The following is a 23,415-nucleotide window of genomic DNA, read 5'->3' on the forward strand; positions in this document are numbered from 1 at the left end:
ACGTGACCTGCATTCAACAAATCATTTCTGTTTCCTTGGCTTAGCCAATGCAACAGTCCCAGTTGTCCCGATGCGCGGTCATGAACGAGAAAAAGAACGAATCTTTTTTTGAGAGGACTCGTTACTCTCGAGTCGTTGTAAAGATTCGTTCAAAATGAACGAATCGTTCACGAACGACACATCACTACTTCCCACAGAGCTTTATGAACAATATCAGCCTCCCCAGTACATAACGATTCTCCTCCGTCTGTTTGTTATGTTCAAAAATGTTCCGCTGATGCACTATCTAGCTGCCATGATGTTGACCTACCCAAATTTCAGGGAGCAATTGATATGGGTTTTTTCAGCTTTCTGCCAGATGCTCCAGGCCTTTCAATCCACCCGTTGTCCGAACTGAGTCTGCATTAGTACCACTTCCAAACAGACGGCATGGGAAACAGAACAGTGCTCGTTTTGATGTGCTAGCAGTTTCCCATGTCTTTCTGTCATACCATTCCGTCTTGAAAGTTAAAGTCACTTTCTCACCATGCTGCAGTCTGACTGGCCCAAAACTTTTAATTTCGAATTTCTCTTCCAACGAAAATGTATTAAATTGCACCCTCAACAAATAGTCTTCATTATTCATTGTAGTCTGAATTAAAACACTTCCAAAATACTCAACAACTAGCGATAGCTAACCAGCAGTAACGTTACTGGTTGTCGCGGCGTAATGGACTGTCTGATGATACTATGTTTTTTTTCTCTTAGTCTCGGGGTACAGTTCTCGCGGGTTTCGCATTATCCCAGTCTATATTACGTAGAATACGTAGATTACGCAATTTAAGTCTAGGGGCAAATTTGAAATTGCCCCTAGCCTCAATGTTAACTTTGACCTGTGTGGTTCGCGCTCATTGGTGTTTCTATGGTAACGGAGGGGCAGCGTGGGTCCTTGCCCTCCCGGAAACCGGACGTTGCACAAAGCAAGCAGCACCATATAGACATATAAACGTTCATTCATGTCTATGGCAAGCACACAGGCAGAAAAACACACAAATCAAATTACTCCAAAACAAGACTATAATGCTTGTGAGGGAAGTTTATTCACACAAATAGTTACGCTACTTTGCATATAAATATATATATAGTTTGCCACGAAGTAGGAATGGATTGAGCCTTCTGCTCAACAGCGCCATCTGGTGGGGCACTGCCCCACCTGCCCCTAATGTAGAAACGCCACTGGCTGAGACAGTACGGATGTCCAAGCCACCTCTTTATGTAGGAGCTGATGGTTCTCTCTAGCTTCTCACCTTTAGTGATCGGGAGTTTCGTACACTGTCAGATGCCACTATTATTATTCCTACATTATTCCTTCTTTCAAAGGTCATGTTGTAATGTATTCTGTTGTGAGACAGAACATGGAAGTAGTTTTTGGCACTTGGAAGTAATCAGAGCCTGTCCAGAGGAGGGAGTGTGGGATGGATCCAAGAGCATTAGCTAGTTTGAGGAATAAGACATGCAGATCTCTTCCATCAAGGGTCAGTTTTCTACTTCAGGTCTAAATGGAGCTGCAGCAGTCACTTTTAATTTGAGGTGTACAGGGTTCAGGCAAATAATTGGAAATGTGTGCAAAAGTAGCCAGAGAGGCCTCATATACATGTCAGTCTCACCTGCAGGATCTGGTCTCCAGCCCACAGACGGCCGTCCCTTGCTGCTGCTCCTTCCTCATAAACCTCATGAATCACAATAGCATCCTGAAGATGGTGGGAGGTGAGATGAAGAAGAGGAGACAGAAGAGACAGACAGAAAAGGAGTCAGTTTGTCTGTATGTGTGTCATTGCAGTCTTGGGGTTTCCCAGGTGGCTAAAATGAGCAGCCAAGACTGATAGGTAATGGTTCCTAATGCCTCCCAGATGCAGAATCAATCAGTTACAGGCAGGACAACAAAAGAAGAATCAAGGGTTTTAACTAAGTAAGCTGAGATAGATAGTAGAAGATCTAAAAAAAAATGCAAACAAACACTATAGCCAGACATGGCAATACACACAAATGAGGTTTCATGGGTTGAAGACTCAACAAGGGCAAATATAGAAAATATCGTTTAAATAATGCGATGAATCACAGACAACAAATCACAACAGGTTGCGCAGGTGAGATCAAATGACTAAACAAGTTCACATCAGTGACGTGTCAAATTTGGGCATGATCAGGTTTACTTCCTTTAAGTTTTTTTTTTACCTCTTCACTGCTGCCCTCTGATGGTTAGAGAACCTAGACATGTACCGCATATGTCAGACATTTTGACACATAAATGTCATAGATTTCCCAACATAATGGAATAAATGAAATAGATTGGCACAATGGAGCAATGGTATGTCTGGCCTATGGAAATTAGAAGTTTAAAACCCTCAACTGTTTTTTGAGTAGAAATGTCTACTTAATTCACAAAATAAATACTGACATAAATAATGGAGTCCTTTTCTACATGCATTTCTACATTCTTAAATCACACTAAAAAGGTGGTGGCTGGGCCAGGACAAGCATGTGAATAGAAATGATGCAGGGCTGATGTTTTACGGCGAGGGAAGGACAACAGGTTAACATTGGGTTGGAAAGAGATTCTTTTTGTTGGTATTTGGAAATTGTTACATCATCACCAAGGAGGTCATGTTGTAATGTATTTAGACTTGGTCATAGACTATGACCATTTCAAAGTTTGGAAATGGTTATCTGATGATTGTGATGCAGCTGGTTCTTGGATGGCTATGGGATACTGTGATGACATTGTTAGGGTCTGTGATGGCTGTACCAGCTGGGTGTCTTTGCCACCAACGATGCTGAGACCAAGTCCGGAGCGACCTTTAGAAATCTCAATGATGGTCTCAAGCCCTGGCAGGATGGGACATATGGTAGGATCTATGAGAGAAAAAGAAAAAGAACAGCGTCTTGGTAGTATAGCACTTCTATAACACAGCACTTTCAATTTGAGTTGTGAAGCTGCTGTGGTATAAATTAAAGTAAAGTGGCAACAGCACTCAGTCAATATTTTTAACTAAAAGTAAAGATTACGTTTTTTCACTGTTATGCACTCACCCCCAATTCACTTCCAGACACAGTGTTGAATTTTTTATTTTATGTTTTGTTGTAGAGAAGGAGGAGTTCAGCAAAGCAGCTCTTAGCTCTGTAGCCTACCAAACATCATGAGACAATGCTTGAAAATGACCATGCAATCCAATGAGGGAAAGACCATTTTGTGAGTGTTTTTTTAAACACATGTTCTTTTGACATAATCTTGCTTTTAATAATTTTCACATTATCGATCACGTGTATTAAAAAATATCTGTATACAGTAATGATCCTATCCAAAAGGCTAATAACATTGGTCAGCATTACAAGCTAGAAGCAAGTATTAACAACTTCCTAGAAATGGCTTTCAGTCAACCTTTGGTGTTCCTTTGAAAAGTTAGGTACCACTTTACAATAAGACTCCATTATAAATGGTTTAAAAATGTAAGTCATTAATAAGCCCTTATAAATGAGTTATAAACACAATTTTTATACGTCGATGCGGGCTCACTATTTCGGAAGATCCCCATCTTGGCAACCCACTGTCTATCCCTTAACTTGCTCTACTAGCCTAATTGCACACTCCCAACCATTTTTGTATCTGTTACTAGAGATCCATCCCCCCCCCCCCCCCAAAAAAAAAACAACTTTACAATAAGGCTCCATTTTGCCAGTTATAAATGTTTGTAACTCACAACATCTCCAGAGGGCTCACCAGTGGTATCTGGCACATATGTCACAACCCCTGACAACACCACATACACCTCAAGATGCACCACAACAACCATGTCCAAATGCTAAATCCAACAGGGTTCTTTATACTCCAGTAGCAGCCCATAGGTTGAGTATGAAGTATGAGCGGCATGACTTTTCTCAATGGTTTCTGGCTAATTTGACCATGAGGAACAAAACTAGGGTGCTGTCATTTACTGTGACCCGAGCAAACATCGAGATTTTGCCACACCCTTTTAGCAAACGTTCAGCGCATCTGTACCTCAGCTTCTAAAAGTCTGAAGTCTCAAAATGACCGAAATATGCATGTTTATATATACACTATGAAGTTTTCTTGGCTCTTAAACCTTTACCTTCGAGATATTCAAGATTTTTTGGGGGGGATATTCGCGTGTTGGCGTAAAAAGCTTCAAATCTTGAACGTCTTGAATATCTCGAAAAGTAAAGGTTTTAGAGCTTAGAAAGGGAAGGGAAAATGGCAAATGGAAAGGGAAAATGGCAAATGCCCTTCAAGGGGTTCTGCTACAAATAAAGTGACTAAGAAAAGATTAGACGATGTAGAGGAGGAGAGAGACCTACTGAAAGAATATAGTAATTCAGTCTTATCTTGTCATAATGATGGAGCAATACACGTTAAAAATGATCAGGTCAATGACACAAGTTGAGAAGTGTTAGAAGAGGGCATGTAATAAGTCGGTGAAAAACAGCATACCTTAGGACAGACAACTGGATATCTGATATTGGCTGCTTGGCTGCAGTAATGCCAGAAGTGAGGATTGTTGGGATAACCACTCATATTCCCAGGGCAGTAATGACCAGCGTACAAATGTCACGGTTAAATATCCAGTGTCACTAATTCACTTCACCACCGTGCGTTAAATATATATATACTATACTATATATTCACACACCATCACACACCTTAATCCCACAGAGTAAGAGGCAGTGGGAAAGATTGTGTGGAAGACCACCTGACAAACACGACCCTCTAGAGGTCCTAACCACACTGGAGACCTGTGAGAACGTACACAGATAAACAGATTTGGATGCTTGTGTTGTGCTTAGCATGTGTCTTCCATCTTCATTATCCAGAGCAGGGGTTTCCAAATGCCCTCCATTTCTAAATCATTTGTCTTGGATGGTTGGATGGAGCTGGACTCTTTTGGAGATGGTCTTATAGCTTTCCCAAGACTGATGGGCTGTCAGAACCTTCTTCCTGATGTTCTCGGATATCTCGTTTCCTTTCGGCATTGTTGATCTGTGTGGGTACACCTTGGCACTACAGTAGTTTGGTTGGTTTCCTCTCTCTTTTAATCTGTGATGCCCAACCCTTTTCCTAAGGATGTCTCAGTTGATTGGTTTGGTTTATTGACTAATTAAGCACCCAAATATGTTTCACCGAATCTGTTACCTGCTTGACCTTACCAATGCAGCTGGGGGTTCACTTACTTTTGAAAATACACTAATTCCATGTTTCATGTAGTTTTTTGGCTACTCAAACAATTCCCTCTGAACAAGTACGTGCAAATGATAACCATCAACCTGACATTTCTTCTATGGAAAATTGGTGATGAAAAAAATGAACTCTTAAGTGCTCAAGGGGTTCACATACTTTAAAGTGGCACTGTACCTGTTTTGTACATTGAGTTTGTAGGTAACTAGGCAACCTAGTTCTGTCCACTCACTTTATCTCTTTCCTTCATATGGTTTGAAAGAAGGTCTTGTTTATGTTTGAGCAGAACAATGTCAGGTCCCTTTATAGTGAGGAGTCCATTTGACCTGGCACACTTCAATAATTTGGCCTTAAAACTGAAAAATGTTAAAAACCTTGAAAACCTTTACTCCAGTCGACAAATTGTTTTGGTTCTTTAAGTAACATATCGTTTATTGAGATGTGTCACTCTTCTTTTACCAAATGTTAGAGGGACTGAGAGAAAATGGGACTGAGCAATGACTTTAAAGTACATACCAAGCTTCATGGGATGTGTGCAAAAAATTGGCATTGCAACAGTCTTTTTGTCATGTACTATAAAGGACGAAAAACACTATTTACAATATTCAGATGAGGTGCATAGTTTCACCTATCATTCCATGCTGCAAAATTTCACATTTCCAGTGGTGGCTCTCAAGCTTGGGCCTGCTGCATGATCACCAGCAATTGGCACAGGGCGATGACCTGCAGGTCCAGGAATTCTGTGAAGAGGCCTGTCACACAGCTCAGCAGGAAACTCCTCCAGAAAAGCTCACTACACTGCATTTACCAACGATGGCCACTGCCATATTGCCAAACAACGTTTTTGTGATACAATTCCACATTCCCATCTTCAAATGGATCCAGGTTATTTTTGTATTCATCTTCTGTCATGCAATTCAAATTCCTCTGTCTCTGAAGAAGTGTCATTGTTGTCGCTACTTTCCCATACAGCAGCAGCAACTTCAGCAGGAGTTAACTTCTTTTCCATTTTTTGTGAGTGTATCAGATGTTGACTGTATGAAAGGTGGATTGTTTACAAGGTGCTGGTTCCTTAGTGATTTCCTGAGAGCCGTTGGTTATATTCACACAAAATGTAGATGGACACACAAATCCACTAGTTGAGCACGGCGAGATGCAGTTATCGAAAGCAACTTTTGAACCATATACTGTATCTGCTCAAAAGCAGACATACGGGTACAATAAGTATATTTCAGTTATTTATGTATTATGTTAGTTCATAAGTTAACTATTTCACCTTTGGAAATACAGCATAAATGTTCACAATAAAAATACTAAGAGGTACAATATGTATGTATGTATCTTTTGCAACTCAGAAAATAGTGATGACACATGATTTAACAGCCAACCATAAATATTTAAGTAGTTTGTATGCGTTTGTATGTTACTGAGCTTAAAATGAGGATATATTTTGGGATTAAAAAAATTGAAGCAGGGTTAAATATCCATGTAGTCATTGATCTGTTTCCTGAAATGTATATGAGGAAGAGCAAACCTTTGCTACAATCTGGAGAGTCTGGACTGGTGCAGGAAGGGGGTGCAGCTGATGTTGATGTGGACGTGTCCACAGCGTCCATAAGGAGTTCACTGGTAGTCCCAGGGATATTAGGAAGACTGTCAGCCTAGAAACAGGACATATAGGTCAGCACATCTATACACATACAAACATCAACTTGTGTGCACATTCACATGCAAAAAACACACACATACAGACCCAATATTGTGAATTCAGATTAAGATGTTAAGATGACAGTATTGCCAAATGATTTGTTCTTAATCGATTTTCTGGTTTTAAGAGTTATCATTCTATTAAAACTGCTTTATTAATAATAATAATAATAATAATAATACCTTTTATTTATATCGCGCTTTATCAATGACTCAAAGCGCACAGTCATACCAGTGACGGAGAGCGAGGCAACCAAGCCCATACTTATTCTCTCGCTGACATACTCATTCTCTCTATTACACGCCCACACATACTTTGGGCTTGGCAGCCCCCCCCTCAGACCACCAACATTCATTCTAACAATCAGTCTTACAAGCATACGAATATATAATATGTAATATAAGCTCTGAGGGTAGTAGAAGCTTCTATTTAGTGATTTGTTCTTTTCTCACTAGACCTGTCAGATCCCTTTGACACATTGAACCAGCACATTCTCCTTTCAGCACTGTTTTATCTTGCCTACTGGAGTACTTCAGGGTGTGATGCTTGGTCCCCGCCTCCTTTTGATTTACACCATTATCCTGAATGCAGCAGTGTTTGGTATTCGATTAGATGTCACATGTGAATCCTCTGCTTATTATCCTTCGCATTTGTGGAACCCTTTTCAACTAAGCTAAACTTAAACTAAAACAAAAAATATTGAATACATTTTCAATTATTGATCATGTTCATTGGCATTTGATAAGTAATTTTGGATAAAACGAAGGTCTTGGTTTTCACCTCGTCAGAAGGCTCTAGCCTTCTCTAAAGACATACAGTTCTGAAGAGTAACGAGTTCATGAAAAGTGATAAAAACATGGCGATACATACAATCATACATAAAATGATACATATTGCAAATTAGAAACGAATGTAATTTTACTCAAAGACTTCTCAAAGATTTAGATCTTTCAAGTTCAAGAAAATGACCACGCCTGGGCAGATTACCCCAGCTGTCGGGCTATTCTAGCCCGCGGTCAACATGAAACTGCACAACACAATGGAAACTGGCAACCTTGAATATGAGGCCTCTCCTGGACTTGTACCGTGGTTCTGTTTGACCCCATTGAAAGACAGCCCTGGTTGCTGCAGAGCTGAGTCCATACACTATGGCCATTACCACTGTTAGTGAGACAAGGCTCCTGGATGAAGGCTGCTTGACAGAGTAAAGGATGGGCTACACCTTCTTCTAGAAAGGTTACTTCACAGGTGGACAACTGGCCATCAAGAACACAACGTTTCACCCCACTTCTCAGTGCTTATTCATCTCTGCAACCATTTAAGAATAATACCAAAGAATGCGGCGTCTACTAGTCACTTGGTGAAGTTCTTCACCAGATCCCTATGAGCAGGTAGGAACAGGATGTGGAGTGTAGTGCTTGTCAGACATGATATTGCGCCTCCTCTTGTGACTTAAATGGTCCACCAAGAAGTGGCTTAATGTTCTTGTCTGGGTAACATGAGTAAAAGGAAATGTGTTCCAAAAACATCATGGAACAAAGGTGGACATCTATCAGCTCAGCTATCTACTCAAAAAACCTTGGGCCATAACAGATATCAAACATTAAACCTAATGTGTTTAAATAAAATAATTGAATCAAGCTTAAAATCAGAAGTTTTATTATTACTTTTAGACTTTTAGTAGTAGTAAACATTTACATTATTAAAACATTTTATACAAAATATGAAGGCCCCAGGTGGCTTAGTTCAGCCCTTCATGGATTAGAAACACCCTAATTAGACAAACTTTTCCCATGTGGTTTTTAGTTTTGTTCTAGACTATTTGTCTTCCTTGATTTTGATGTATTGTCCAAAGATTTTGACAGCGTCCAGGATGAACTTCAAAGGGGAGCCCTGCTCAAGTTTGGCTGCCCCAATTTTTCATCATCCTCCGCCAGTTCCACAATTGAATGATTGCCCAGGTGACTATAGGTCAAGAGTCTTCCCATTTCCTTGCGTGTCCAGGGTTAAGGCAGGGATGTGTGCAAGCACCAGCGCTGCATCTTCCTTCCTCATAGGCATCACCCATTTTCTCCACCAGGAGATAGAGCACAGTGATGGAGCGACGGTGGACTTCAGGCTAGAAGGCAACCTCTTCAACGTCAGGGGGTTCCAGGCGACTGCCAAGCTGTACAGAGAGTGGGTTTTTCATTTCAGTATGCAGATGACTACAAACTGGTGGCCCACACTCTGTAACACCTCCAGTCTGTCCTTGCTGGAGCAGTGAGAATGTACAGCAGGATGGGACTCGACACCAATAAAACTGAACATGTTGTATCTAGGTGTAAATATAAAACTTATAATCAAGTGTTGTAAGAAAATAAAATTGCCAAATGTTTCCATACTGAGGTCTCATCTGAACATCTGTAAACTATTCTAACACTCGACAGCCAACGACTGACTGCTCTCCACACCCAGAGATTACGGTCCAGCCTGGTCCCTCAGAGGAGGAATGAGCTGCCCAATTTCATCTGATCAGAAAAAAGTCTTGACATTTTTATCATACTTTTCAGAACTCCTTTTTTATTTTAACCTTTTCTACTAATGCCCCTCTTTATTATAAATATTTGATAAATGTCCAATTATTGATTGTATTCATTGTCATTTGATAAGTCACTTTGGCTGATAGCTTCATAATAAAAATATAACTATAGATCTCATTTTGCTACAGACCAGCTCCAAAAACCCATTTGTGTGTTTTCAACATATATGTCCACACTCACCGACTTCACCAGGGTCTTGGTTTTCACCTCATGAGGAAGCGGTTTTCCCCTCTCTGATGACATTTTGACAAGATTCTGGAGAATGAAGAGTTTGTGAAAAGTCATCAAAGTAAAATGAGGGTAAACATTGAAAATCTGTCATTCCTGTTCTAAATGCTGTTATTCAAAGATTTAAATTCAGATCTGTTCAAGCAATGCCTGCAGTGTACCTCCTAACAGTAACCTGGTAAATAGTACTCTGGCACGATTAAAGAAGGGTTGAGGGTGAAAAAAAGGAACGAGAAACGGACACAACCAACAACAAGTTGAGAGATTGCTAGCCTAATTATAAATGCAACGGACATGCACCTTTCATAAACACTGAATGCAACAGACATGCACCTTACATAAACACTAAATACAACAGACATGCACCTTACATAAACACTAAATACAACAGACATGCACCTTACATAAACACTAAATACAACAGACATGCCCAGGGGCGGACTGGGGGGGAAAAGTGGCCCGGGAGTTCCTGTCAGACCGGCCCACTCAATACACGGCGCGCGGCCCACTAAGTACACGGTGTGCTGCCCACTCAGTACACGCCGCATTGCCCACTCAATGGATCACACGAATCGACCAGTCAGTGGCCTACTGGGAAAAATACCCATACACTTAACATTATTTTGGATGATTACAAAGAAATTACATCATATATGCTTGTTTTTTAATAACATTTGGATCCACCAATTTGCCTGGATGGACACATGGAATAAAATGATACTGGCTATTGTAACACTCCAAGGTAGGTATAGTTTGCTAGATGAATAGTATCAGATCAGATCAGATGGTTATCAGATCAGATGGTTATACGTATAACTACAAAGCCTATTGGTTAGTACACTCAAAGCGTATAAGATAAATATACTTGAAATAAGTGCTGTCAAACAATTAAAATATTTAAACACAATTAATCACAATTTTTTGGTCTATTATAAATGTCCCTTCATTTATTTTTTATCCATTTTTTATTCCAGCAGCAGAATCATCAATCTAGATAACATATTAACATTGTTTATAATGTAAGTGTTGTGAAACGCAAGCTATACTTGGCCAAGTCAACACCTCTAGATAACATATTAACAATCTAGATAACATATTAACATTGTTTATAATGTAAGTGTTGTGTGTAACACAGTGATTTTAGCATAACAAACTAGCTGGTTAACTTATTTGACAAAAGTTAATAGAAATTATAAGATTGCCCTATTTACAACTACCACCATGGATAGCTTGCTCATCGATTGTAAGCAAGTGACTACGGCTAACATGTTAAAATAGATAATCTCGATGTTGACAACAGCACCAGCTTGCTTATTTTACCAGACGTTCTCAATATAACACATACCGTTAGCTAGGCTAGCTGTAGGGAACGTTACCTCATCTGTGAATAGCAAGCTAACATTTGGCAAGGTCAACGCCACATCTTACCTTATCACTGTCACCAGTCGGTGGTTTTCCAAATAAAATGTAGGCTAGAGTAATTGACATTTAATAACACCTAAAACAAAATTAGACTAACGGAAGAGATTGACAGAGGCAGCGGCGAGCTGTGCCTCATCCCTGTTAGAAGGGCTGACTGCACACGTCACTACGGTTGCGTGCCCTGACGGGGTGTGTTGCGTGTATGTATGCAAATCCAAATTTATGAATCTTCTACCTCAATCGGCAGCGCTGAGAATACTTCGGCTGTGTAAGAACCAATTTTCAGGTGTTCATTAATAACGTGGAGATATTTTCTTACGTTGAACTTCCAGAGTCCGTAAAACACAAGAAGTAACTTGCAAAAAAAAATCAAAAAATAGTCACCATAAGTGTGAAGACAGATCGCGAGTAGGAGTATAAAATTCAGTCAGTGCTTCTACAAAGTTACGATTCTCAGGGAAAAGTGGATTTGTGTTGTCTTCAAAGGCGTAAAGTAGATTGTACCGCTACACTCTGCTTTGGTAGTGGGCCTGATGGCGATGGGCCGGTTGATAATGATAGTGGGCCGGTGTTTTGGGCCATCGGCCCACCGGGGATTTCCCCGGTATTCCCGGTGGCCAGTCCGCCCCTGGACATGCCCCTTACATAAACACTAAATGCAACGGACATGCACCTTACATAAACACTGTATGGATTGTATGGGCCAAGTGAAAGGGTTAAAAACTTTTAAACGTTTTAAACAAGAGCTCTCAAATAAATAATCAATGCCATTTTTTTCAATGCCAGACAAAGTATCTGATTTATCTCCACAGAGATGTCTTTAAAGAGGAGTGAAAGAAAGAGTTAATTTAAGGAAGATAGAGAAAGGGGGTATAAGTGCTTACTGAAGGCTTCTCCATCTCCAGGCTCTTCACAACTGCTTCCTGAGGCCCAACACTAGTACTGTACACCGGTTCCTGAGAAAGAGAGGGGACATGATCAATACAGCCAGTTAAGCTGTTTTCTCCCTCAACCTGATTTAACATGACATCATTAATTCGATCTCCCTCCAATTCTAATGATGGTCTACACTCACCGGCTTCACCACGGTCTTGGTTTTCACCTCATCAGGAAGTGTTTTTTCCCTCTCTGATGACATTTTGACAATATTCTGGAGAATGAAAAGTTTGTGAAATTCATTAAAGTATAATGAGGGACCTCTATAAAAGGAATAACATGTAAATGTATTCTCTCCCTCAAACTGATTTAACATGACATCATTAATTCGACCCCCGTCGAATTCTGATGATGGTCTACACTCACCGGCTTCAACACGGTCTTGGTTTTCACCTCATCAGGAAGTGGTTTTTCCCTCTCTGATGCCATTTTGACAATATTCTGGAGAATGAAGAGTTTGTGAAAAGTCATTAAACCCTTAGGGGACAGAGGCCTGTTTGACTTTTTTAGGAAGTCTCACATGCCTTGATGTTTTTGTATATTTCCCCTAACTAAAAGTATTGATCCACAAGTGGCATATATGATCAAGACATCAGCAATAATAACATGAGAGTAAAAGGAATGTAGTAAAATTCAATTTTATTTAAATCAAATGTAAACACACCCTTACGGAAACCTTCATTCAGAGGTGCTCAGAATTTGCAATTTTTTTTTTAAAGATTTCGGACCGAGACTTTTGAACTCTGAACCTTGTTAACATAGGTGTTGGCTATACATATGTGAGTTTAGCATTCACCAAGTGTGTGTGGACAACAAGAACACATTTATAATGATATGGTCATCTCCCTCAACCTGATTTAACACGACATCATTCATTCGACCCCGTCAAATTCTGATGATGGTCTACACTTACCGGCTTCACCACGGTCTTGGTTTTCACCTCATCAGGAAGTGTTTTTTCCCTCTCTGATGACATTCTGACAAGATTCTGGAGAATGAAGAGTTTGTGAAAAGTCATTAAAGTATAATGAGGGACCCTTAAAAGGGTAAAAATTGCAAATAAATGTACATTTATTTTCTCCCCCAACCTGATTTAACATTACATCATTCATTTGACCCCCGTCACATTCTGATGATGGGGAGTTCCAGAGCATTGGTGAGGTCACTAACATCATCTGTCTGCAGGTTGAGCGGCTAATTCTGCCTCACGATCATCTTTCACATTGAAGAACAGGGATTGGCAGGCAAAGGGTTCTTATGTTAGTCATATCAAGACAGATCTGGAAAGACTATCCTCTCCAACATTACAGGGGACTTTCAACAGATTTGTGGTCATTACTGAGTTCATCGAAGAGCAGGCACTATGGGATTCTCTGATTCTCCAAATGGCAGTGTTTCCCACAAGATTTTGTGAGACTATGATGGGTGGACCTCACTCTGACCCTCTAGGGTGGTCTGGGAGCATGATCACCCGGAAGAAGAATGTGGTTTAAAAAAAAAGTTAAATGCCTCAATCTGGTGCACTTTAAGAGCAAAGGAAAACGGTTAGATCGATTAAGAACTTTGTGTTCTAAACAATTTTGTGCTTAAGTCATTTAATCATAAACACAGGTTGAATAGGTATGAATGGTGATGACGCAGCAAAAAGTTTCACAACTCTTTCAACAACAACGGCCGTGGAAGTCAGGGCTGTGAGGGGAGCCGCCAGTGAACCGCAATCCCGGAAGAAGCATTGATAAAAGTTCGCAAATCCAAGGAAGCTCCTTGCGGGTGAAAGGAGGGGGCCACTCCAGGACTGTTTCGACCTTTTGCCGATCCATCTCGATGGTTCCGGGAGAGATCACGTATCCTAGGAATGTGACTGTTCTCTGATGAAACTCGCACCTCTCAGCCTTCACAAAGAGCTGGTTCTTCAGCAGGCGTTGAAGGACAGAATGTACATGGGACACATGCTCGGACAGAAAATTGGAAAAAATCATCAAAATAGACAAACACAAATCTATTTAGCATGTCTCTTAGGACGTTGTTCACTAAACTCTGAAACACCGCTGGGGACGAGGTACTCGAAGTGTCCAGAGGTGGTATTGAAGGCTGTCTTCCATTCATCTCCCTCACGGTTACAGATGAGATGGTAAGCGTTTCTGGAGATCAAGCTTAGTGAACACTGATGCGTTTTGAAGTAGCTCAAATGCAGAGGACATTAGAGGTAGAGGGTGACGATTCTTGGTCGTAATGTCGTTGAGCCCTGATAGTCGACGCATGGGTGCAAAGAGCCGTCCTTTTTGTCAACCAAAAAGAAACCAGCTCCTGCGGGGGAGGAGGAGTTTTATGCCCGCTGCGAGAGACTCTCAGATATACTTATTCATAGCCTCTGTCTCAGGCCGTGACAGCGAATAGAGGCGACCTCTGGGGGGAGAAGTACCAGGTAAGAGGTCAATGCAACAATCATAGGGGAGATGGGGCGGGGGGTTGAAACAGTCTTAAGATCTATGTACTCACAGGGAACAGCTGACAGTTCTGGAAACTCCTCTGAAGTTCCAGAGGCCGGGGGCAACCGGGTCTGGGCTTAAAGGAGCCAGTTTGAAAGACAGGTTGGGCTCCAGCCCACAATTCTCATGCCTCTCCAGTCGATATGGGGATTATGCTTGGCGAGCCAGGGGTGGCCAAGGACCAGAGGGGCATTTAAGAGAGTCGATAACATAAAAAATCATCTCCTCGTGATGGTTACCGGAGAGGAAGAGACCCACCAGAGCGTTGATGTGTGTGATGCTGGCCAACCTTTGGCCATTCAGCGTGTGGGCCAACATTGGATTCTTGAGTCGTACGGTCGGTAATCCCCACTAAGCCACGAAGCAGCAGTCAAGGAAATTCTCCTCCGCTCTGGAGTCAATCAACGCGACAACCTCCTGTTGCACTTCAGGATGGCAGAAAGAGAAGTACGTTGTTCAAAAGAAGTGTCACGTTCACTAGTACCCCTCTTACTGTTGAGCGTTAGTTTTTACTGGGCAGGCAGAGATGAAGTGCCCTGGCTTGCCACAGTACAGGCAGGAATGGGAGGCGAAACTTCTCTACCGCTCAGCCAGGGTCAGACAGGTGCGATCCACCTGCATAGGTTCTGGTCCAGGATCCTCAGACGCCGAAAAGAGTTCTGGTTGGGTGACAGGGGTGACCATAGAGAATCTGCGGGACCCCTCGGAAACCCTAATGCGTCGGTGCTGTTGTATCCTCATGTAGATTCTGATGGCAAGGTTGACCAGGGCAGCGCAGGTGTGGGGTAGATTATGGGAAATCAGCCCGTCCTTGATTTCCTCAGACAGCCGGTTCAAGAACGTAAATCAAAGAGCGCATCGGCATTCCAGCCAGAGGATGTTGCAAGGGTCTGGAAGTTCATGGCATAATCCGAAACGGACCTTTGCCCTTGGCACGTATGTACTAGTTCACGAGCAGCCTCATGCCGTGTTTGGACAGATCGAAAACCCTTTTCATCTCGTCAGAAAAGTCAAGTTGTTGCAGGAGGGCGAATGGGCATCCCAGAGAGCGGTTCCCCACTCTCTAACCCATCCGGGCAGCTGGGTGATGACATAAACCACCTTTGAGCGCTCAAAAGGGAAGGAGGTAGGTTGCAGCTCATGACGACAGATCACTGGGAGAGAAAAGAGCGGCATGTGCCGGGCTCACCAGCATATTTCTGAGGAGGTGGCAGCTTAGGTTCATGGGCTGGTGCTGGAAGCTGGGGCGAGGGTGGAGTAGCCCACGGAGGATCGGCTGAGCTGAAAAGCCTGCATATAGGCCGTCAGGTCTCCAAGGCTCGCAAGGGCGACTTCCAGCTGAGTCTGGTGTCGTCCTAGGACTCTGCCATGATGTTCAAGGGTGGCCCTCACTTGGTCAGGGTCTGCTGGGCCCATTCTGGTCTAACAAGCTAGCTAGCTAGCTAAAGGACACTTTTAAATTACCTCAAATGGCAGCGTTCCATTTGCATGACACGATTGCTAGTTATCTAGCGAATGTTACAGTCTTCTCAAAATTATAATAGGACAACCTTCAGGGTGCCTGTGCAGCGTTTTAACTGTACTTTAGTTACTGTAGTTACTATTACTGCCTACTTAAGTTACTATTACTATCTACTTTAGTGACTATGACTACCTACTTTAGTTATTATTACTTTCTACTTTAGTTACTATGACTACCTACTTTAGTTACTATGACTACCTACATGAGTTACTATTACTACCTACTGTTGTAGCGAAACAATCTCTTCAAATCATAGAGTTGATAAAGTCAGGAGTTGAATGCGATGAAGTTTATTCAATCTTGCCGACATTCATTCAATCAGAGTGGTGGTCCATGGAGCAGCTCAGTCAAAAGCTCAGTCGTTTTATACTATGTTTTTCCTCACTATGCTTTTCCAATCGAAAGGTTAAAGCATATCAAAGTTGAGCCAATAGAATATTCTGCTCTAACCTAAACATTTTTCCAAGTTGAGCCAATCAGAATATTCTGCTCATGAATTGCCGAAGCACCTTTCAAGATGGTGACTTACAATGAGCAGCTTTGTCCTTTTCAGTGGTTTCAACACTCCCCTGTTCTGACCGGTTATGTCGTCAAGGCTCTGTTTCATAAATGTCTTGGGAACTTCTGCCTGCCCTATGATGAATTCCACATTCCCTATGCATAAACCATTTAATTAATATGTGGCTGTCTCTGAAAGCCTGACCTGTGGAAACTGTGCTGTCATGGTTTTAGAAAACAGGCCTCTGTTTGACCTGACCTCCATCTCTACACATAGGCCTCTCTGCTTGGCCTTACAAGGCACTAGTTCTTGCGAAACTGCTTAATTTTCACTACACCACTGTATTACAACCATGGTGTTTTCTACACTACTTTAGTTCAAATTAAGCCAAGATGGTTCCCTAAGCACAAGATAGCTAGGATAGTTAAAAAGCTACGATAGGAATAAATCCTCTGGGTGCTTGTGCAGGTTCATATTAACATGAGTTTACATTCACACCGTAGTCAAATGAGTTCATATTACACACAAAAGCAATTACCAACTGTTAAGATGCTAGAGATAGCAAGTATAGTTTGTAGCTAGGTTAACTGGCATGAGACTGCGCATGTTAAGTGGGAATACACACACCCGTTTCATTATCATTATGGAAGACGAGACGAGTGTAAATGAAAATAAGGTTCTATCCCATAGAACAGGTTGTTTTTACCAGATACATTAATGGGATTTGTATGCCCAAGAAAAAGATAGACCCATTCTAACTGGCAGAATTACTGTGCTCATTATCGACTTCCAGGCAGAAAAAAATGCATACCCATGTATAGACTGTGTATTAACCGCAAGGCCGCATAAATAAAATAAAATCTATATATGAACCGCGGTTAATAGTTTGGAAATTACAGTTAATAGAGGTGAATAGTCTGAAAATCTACTCGCCCAAACATATTGACAATTCCCCTTTCAAGACACAAGACTAGTGTCGGTGCCATTTTTGCACACACAAGTTATTTTTATGCTGGTGATTTCTTGCTGCATTTAACTTCTAACTTCTTGAAAACAGTGCATTTTATAACACTTCCAATTTGACTAATATAATTAGGCATCCTAAAGAATTGAGTAAATATATTACATTTTTTCCTTACCTCGTTGGGCAAAATAGGCGGCGGTGGAGTGGGAAATGCAGGGACAGCCATTTGATTGATAGCCTCTCTGTTCCTGCAGGGCGAAGGGGACAAGGTTGTTGCAAAATTCAAACCTCAAAATCTTACCCTGGTTTAATCTCAAATAATACATCAGCCATTAATGCCTCCAAGGGAACAACTTCGAATGGGAACCCTGTTCTCCTGGAAAAAGGCGCAACTGTAGGACTGAGTAAGAGCTATAATGTCATTAAACACCGTTTACTTCAGCTCCTGTTTAGTACAAATGACGGCTCTGAATATTAACCATGTCATCTGTAGATTGTCTACGCATCCAGGTTCAGATATACACAAAAGACGACTTTGTGTTAATGGCTTTATTTTGTATGAGTCTTATACTAGTCTAGACTACTACAGTCTTAAAAGTAAATACCGTAAAACCTCAAATTATGGCCGGGGTCTTTATTTACTTAGGCTGCACAGCGCACAGGCCTTTATTTGGGGCAGGCTTGTATTAGGGGCAGGCCATTATTTCTTACTTATTATACGGCTCTTCAGAATGTTGAAAAAAATCCCTGTAATTTATTGATATTCACCACTGCGGAAAGTTAATGGCCGCTGTCATTGGCAACGGGTTTTGTGTTTCTAATCTTTCATATCATTCCGCAAGCAGTCCGATCATTTAACGTAGCGGAAAGTCATTGTTACTTGAAGTCAGCAAGGAATGGGTTGCTACATAACACCAGGGCCTTTAAAGTTCTAAAATGGCACAAAAAGAAAGGAAATTTGTGTGTAGGAGATTATTTCTTTGTTGTAACAATGCTTCTTCTACAAGGCACATTTTTCATGGGCACAACCCACATACTCAGCTGTGCTGCTCATCCCACAAATGTATGTTCCTTACAAATGTGGCACCATTTAAAAGGGTAATAAACAGGCTTTCCAACAGTTCTACCAAACACACATTCCCTAACTTTTTGTGCTATGTTTAGTAGCCTGAAGAAGAAAAAAATCTTCTAAATCACTAATCACTAAACGGCAACAAAATCATTCAAAAAGAGGTATTTTGGACTGATGTCTTCTATCATTTTGGCAAGTAACTGTATAATAACAAATTTGCCTAGTAGGCTCAAACATTCCTCTTTTTTTATTGCAAACAGCCTATGAAATTAGCCAACAACATTAATCATGTTGTTACAACTGCCATATTTCAGAATTGGAATGGTGTTTCTTGGGGCATGGACTAGTGTTTCCCACATCAAGTTGTTCAAGAAATGTGGATCTTCTTGAACAACTTTTATTCCACCCTCCAATAGAGTCCAGTTTTATGGACAGTTCTTAGGATTGTGGACTCCTATACCTGCACCCAAACTCCAGCCACTGAACTTTGTAGATTTTTCAGGGTGATTGCTGGAGATAATATCTTCCTCGGATGCTTGGTTTGGGGGACAATCTTTTCTCCAAAGCATCTGGATGGTGTGATGCATTTCCACTTTCTTCTATTTCTTATTGATCCAATGGTGCAATCAAAACATTCATTACCATTCTTCATGAACACTTCTAGTCAACAACCTGACTGATGACCCTTAGACAGAGTGATTCTGTATATCCAAAGGTGATTTACTCTACTTTATTCACTCGTAGGCGGTAGCTCATTATGACTGCCGTGATCATAGAGTGAAGGTTTGTTTTCCTTTTTTTTCTTCTTCCCACTGATGTTTGGTTGTTTCGATGTTTTAAATACCATGCCAATTACCACAAATGTTAATGCCAAGTCCACATGACTTTTAGGCAAATGGAGATTTTTAGCATAGCCTATCCCTAAAGGTGAGTTATCTACTGCCAAGGCACCAAACTACTCCGTGTAGTTCCCAAAAACAGTTCCAGTCTTTTGTTCAAGAACAATCTGAGATAAAGTTAAGAGAGCTAAGAGTTACTGACCTGATGAGGAGAATCTTGACCTTCGATGAAGCACTTTTTATAACTGCCGAAGCACTTTGGTGACTCCTACCATACAACACCTGGTTGTTGATCTAAATGAGTGAGGTAAAGAAGTATAAAAGAGAAGAAAGACATTCTAATGAAAGTAACATAAGGACATTGCATGCTACGTAAAACTCATGAAGGTAGCCCATCATATTGATGGTTTATTGATGGTACCCCTCAGGAGTACAAACCCAGGTTAGGGTCAGGGAAGGATTTAGATATGAACCCCGATTTGAATGAAACGCTTGATGCATCGACCACACCAAATAATTCACAGTTTGTTCCCAGAATAATTCTAAGTAAAAAGGCCATGTAAAGCATAACATTTCAAAGTAACTCATGTAAAATACCAAAGTTACCTGAGACTAACCTGAGATGCTATTACAGTAAAAAGCAGTGGCGGTCCGTGCATTTCACGACTAGGCCTTCAGCGATGTCCTACACGATGTTAAACTGAGTGAATCCACCTCCTAATACCATCATTATGACGCCATGGCTCTCGAACCAGTATATTTTATACAGAAAGGCAGTATAAGTGAGCATTGCATCACCTTAACATAGTCGAGTACAACAGACTTTATTAATATTTCCGGAGCATTTCAAATCAATACACCCGTATTAACAATACATTAAGAGTAGTAAACTCTAAGTTATATGATCGCTTGGATATTACTGTCACAACTTAAAAATAAAAGGCGATTTTCAGGGATTAGTCTACAAAGTTTTATTAAGTCCACCAAAAGTAGTCTATGTGACTCAATGTGAGGTTTAACAAGTTTAACAAGTAACATCGCATTGTCCCACCTGCAAAGCAGTTTCATTAAACTTCCCATCCTCACGATATCCAGTTTTTCTTGAAAGTTCCGTCTTGAAAATGGCGTTGTAATTGTATCAAAAACTGGAATTATCAAGTTTGTGTAAACTAATTTATTTGAGTTGGTTAATGTAATTATATTTAGTCTTACCAATTGAAACAACTAGAAGAATAAGCATTGAAACCGATGTACGTCGTTTTAGCCAGCTAAACTGAGCACTGAAGCACTGCACCGGTCTGCCTCAGTATCCAATCAAAGGACGTTTACGTGTCACGTTCAACACGAGGAAAGAAATCTTCCGGGCCTTCTAGAAGGCCCAGTGTCGCCAACTCGAAATCTGATTGGTTGTCACAACTGTCTGTTTCAGTTCATTCAACTTAAATGAACTGAAACAGCAAGTTGTGATAGCCAATCAGATGTACACGGGCCTTCAATGTGAATTCTGAAGGCCTCAGGGAAGATTTCTGTTCTCTGGGAAGATTTAAAGGAGCGTGGCAACACATGATAGCGGAAATATGATTGGATGAAAGCTCTAACATAAATGAACAACGCTGGAAGCATGAAATGAAGATAATGGACTATGGGGAATCATTTAATACATATTTATGAAAAGAAAATATTAAAATTAAATTTATTTTATTACATTTATTTTCTGATGATGTTTAGGCCAGCAGAGAAGGCCTTGAAGGCCCTGACGGACCGCCACTGGTAAAAAGATAATTCTTTCGCATCACCACTCGTGGGCTATGCTATAAAACTTTTATTTTCATAGAAATAGAGCTGACCAGTTCTGCTCCCACAAGCCTCACCACAGCGAGTGACAGAATGTGTGCTGAAACATTTAAAATTACAGCAAAGATGCAAGCTATACATTTTTCGTTTTAGTACCTAGCTAGCTCCAAAGTTGCAAATGTGTGTCATTACACGAATTTAGATCATGAAATTGAATATGTATCACATGCTACACGTGAGAGGAGCTATATTGATCTTGACAAAAATAACATAAGGTTGTCATGGAATCTACGTGAAGACTCTTTCTTTTTTTTAAAAGAACAAAATCATTCAGTTTCGAGGGGATGTGGCTAGGGCATTGTAAAACAGGTCTAACAAGCTACAATTATGTTTCTTAATGGGAATCTGGAAGGACATCAAGATTTTTAGCACAGAAATGGAATGAAATGAGTAATCAAACTTTTTTTGATTGAAATAATCAAATCTTTGGGTAAAAACACAAATTCTGATCATATAGGATTCAATCAGCATTATGGAGTTTTAGTCTAAATACTGCCATGCAAAACCTTGGCATTGGTGAAAGCTTTGGCAATATAATTGATGTTGTGCTTTTCTTACATTTTTACAGGGTGTTTCATCCTGACCATATAACATTGGAATAAAGTTGAAAATGCCTATGCCTATGGAAACAAAAACCTCAAAAGGGGCAAATTGTTGCATAGTGTCACTTTAAATTTCAATGATGTGGCGACGAAACAGACCAAAACCCTAGGTGTCACTGCACCCCGACACTGTCCTCTGTACTTCCAGCACTCACCAGCATCCCTCACTCATCTCCCACACCTTATCCCTGCTCTCTCAGGGCACAGTCTCAAGTGTAATGATGGTACTCAGTCAGATATAATCAGTATTATACTCAGTATAATTCAGTGCTACATTACATATACAATAATCACAGAGTATAGATAATAATAAAAAAAATTCAAGTAGGTGACCTCAAGGTCCACTTTGAGGGGCATTTCAATAGTGTGTGTGTGTGTGTGTGTGTGTGTGTGTGTGTGTGTGTGTGCATGCATACGTGCGTGCGCTCACCTCCAGCAGCTCATCTCCCACTTGGATGCGGCCATCTTTGTATGCTGGGCCACCTGCAGTTATCCCCACCACAAAGATACTAATCTGTTTTCTGTCACGATTCCCAGCCAGACTCAGTCCCAGGCCCTGTCGCTCCTTCTCCAGCTCCAGCAGCACTAGCTCCCCGGGCAGCTCCCCATACCTCTGCCTGATTCCCTCTAGGAAACACAGACAGTAACCACATGAGGCAACATCATTGCAGAATAATTTGTACCTGACCCATGCAAACATTACCATTGGCCATAACCACACAACAGAAATGAGTATGCACACCCATTTATGCAAATATTCATAGCAAGCTAACAACCATGTGCCTCACAGTACTAGGACAGACCATGGAAGTGGAGTGGCTAGCAACAATTTACGACCAAGGTTTTTTCGCCGAAGAACAGAACGTAAGTTTAAATACTTTTAAGTTCTTGTCCTTAGTATTGTATACCGAGAGTGGAAAATACACAACCAGTGAACTTTTCTTTCTTATCTCCTTTGCTGCCATCCAGTCATTCAATATGAATGAATTAAATGATTGGACAGAAGTTGTCAGAGCATTTATTTATTCATTGCTATCAGGATGAAAAGAGGATTTAAAAAAATGTTTTAAAAATATCACCTTCCCTGCCTTGAACATATGGCTCAGATATTGATCTTATACTTCTCCCTGAAAATCCTACCCTGTCTCATTTTCAATATGCATTTAGAACTCTGCACACCACCAGATTCATTCCACTACCACAGACACTGTTTATCTGAGGCACTTGCCTATTCTCACTTCAGGCGCACAAACACATTCTCATTTCTTTTTCGACCTACTCACAGATAATGACAAAAAGGCGCTTTGCTCAACCATCGACTCCATTGCACAACCCATGACAGAAAAAGAGTAGCACCATGATACGCGATCAGACTTAAACAAACTACTGGAGAACCAAGAGAGAAAAGGATACCCCACTAAACAAGAGGTATTTCTCCTGGCCACTCTCTGACACCCAATACGCCTATCAT

General features: G+C 40.9%; 1 protein-coding gene across 1 annotated transcript in view; it reads right to left on the reverse strand.

Annotated features, from left to right (window-relative positions):
- Positions 1 to 15,171: 15,171 nt before the first annotated feature.
- The window catches only part of patj (PATJ crumbs cell polarity complex component), a gene marked incomplete at its 3' end in the record, with an annotated part of 82,343 nt that continues 74,099 nt past the window's right edge, over positions 15,172 to 23,415 (reverse strand). Inside the window, 4 exon segments of the mRNA XM_080860297.1 lie at positions 15,172 to 15,411; positions 15,661 to 15,746; positions 17,753 to 17,825; positions 22,375 to 22,571. Of these exon segments, the coding sequence (XP_080716423.1) occupies positions 15,172 to 15,411; positions 15,661 to 15,746; positions 17,753 to 17,825; positions 22,375 to 22,571 (596 nt within the window).

Source organism: Sprattus sprattus (genome assembly GCF_963457725.1).
Source record: "Sprattus sprattus genome assembly, chromosome: 2".
NCBI lineage: Eukaryota > Metazoa > Chordata > Actinopteri > Clupeiformes > Clupeidae > Sprattus > Sprattus sprattus.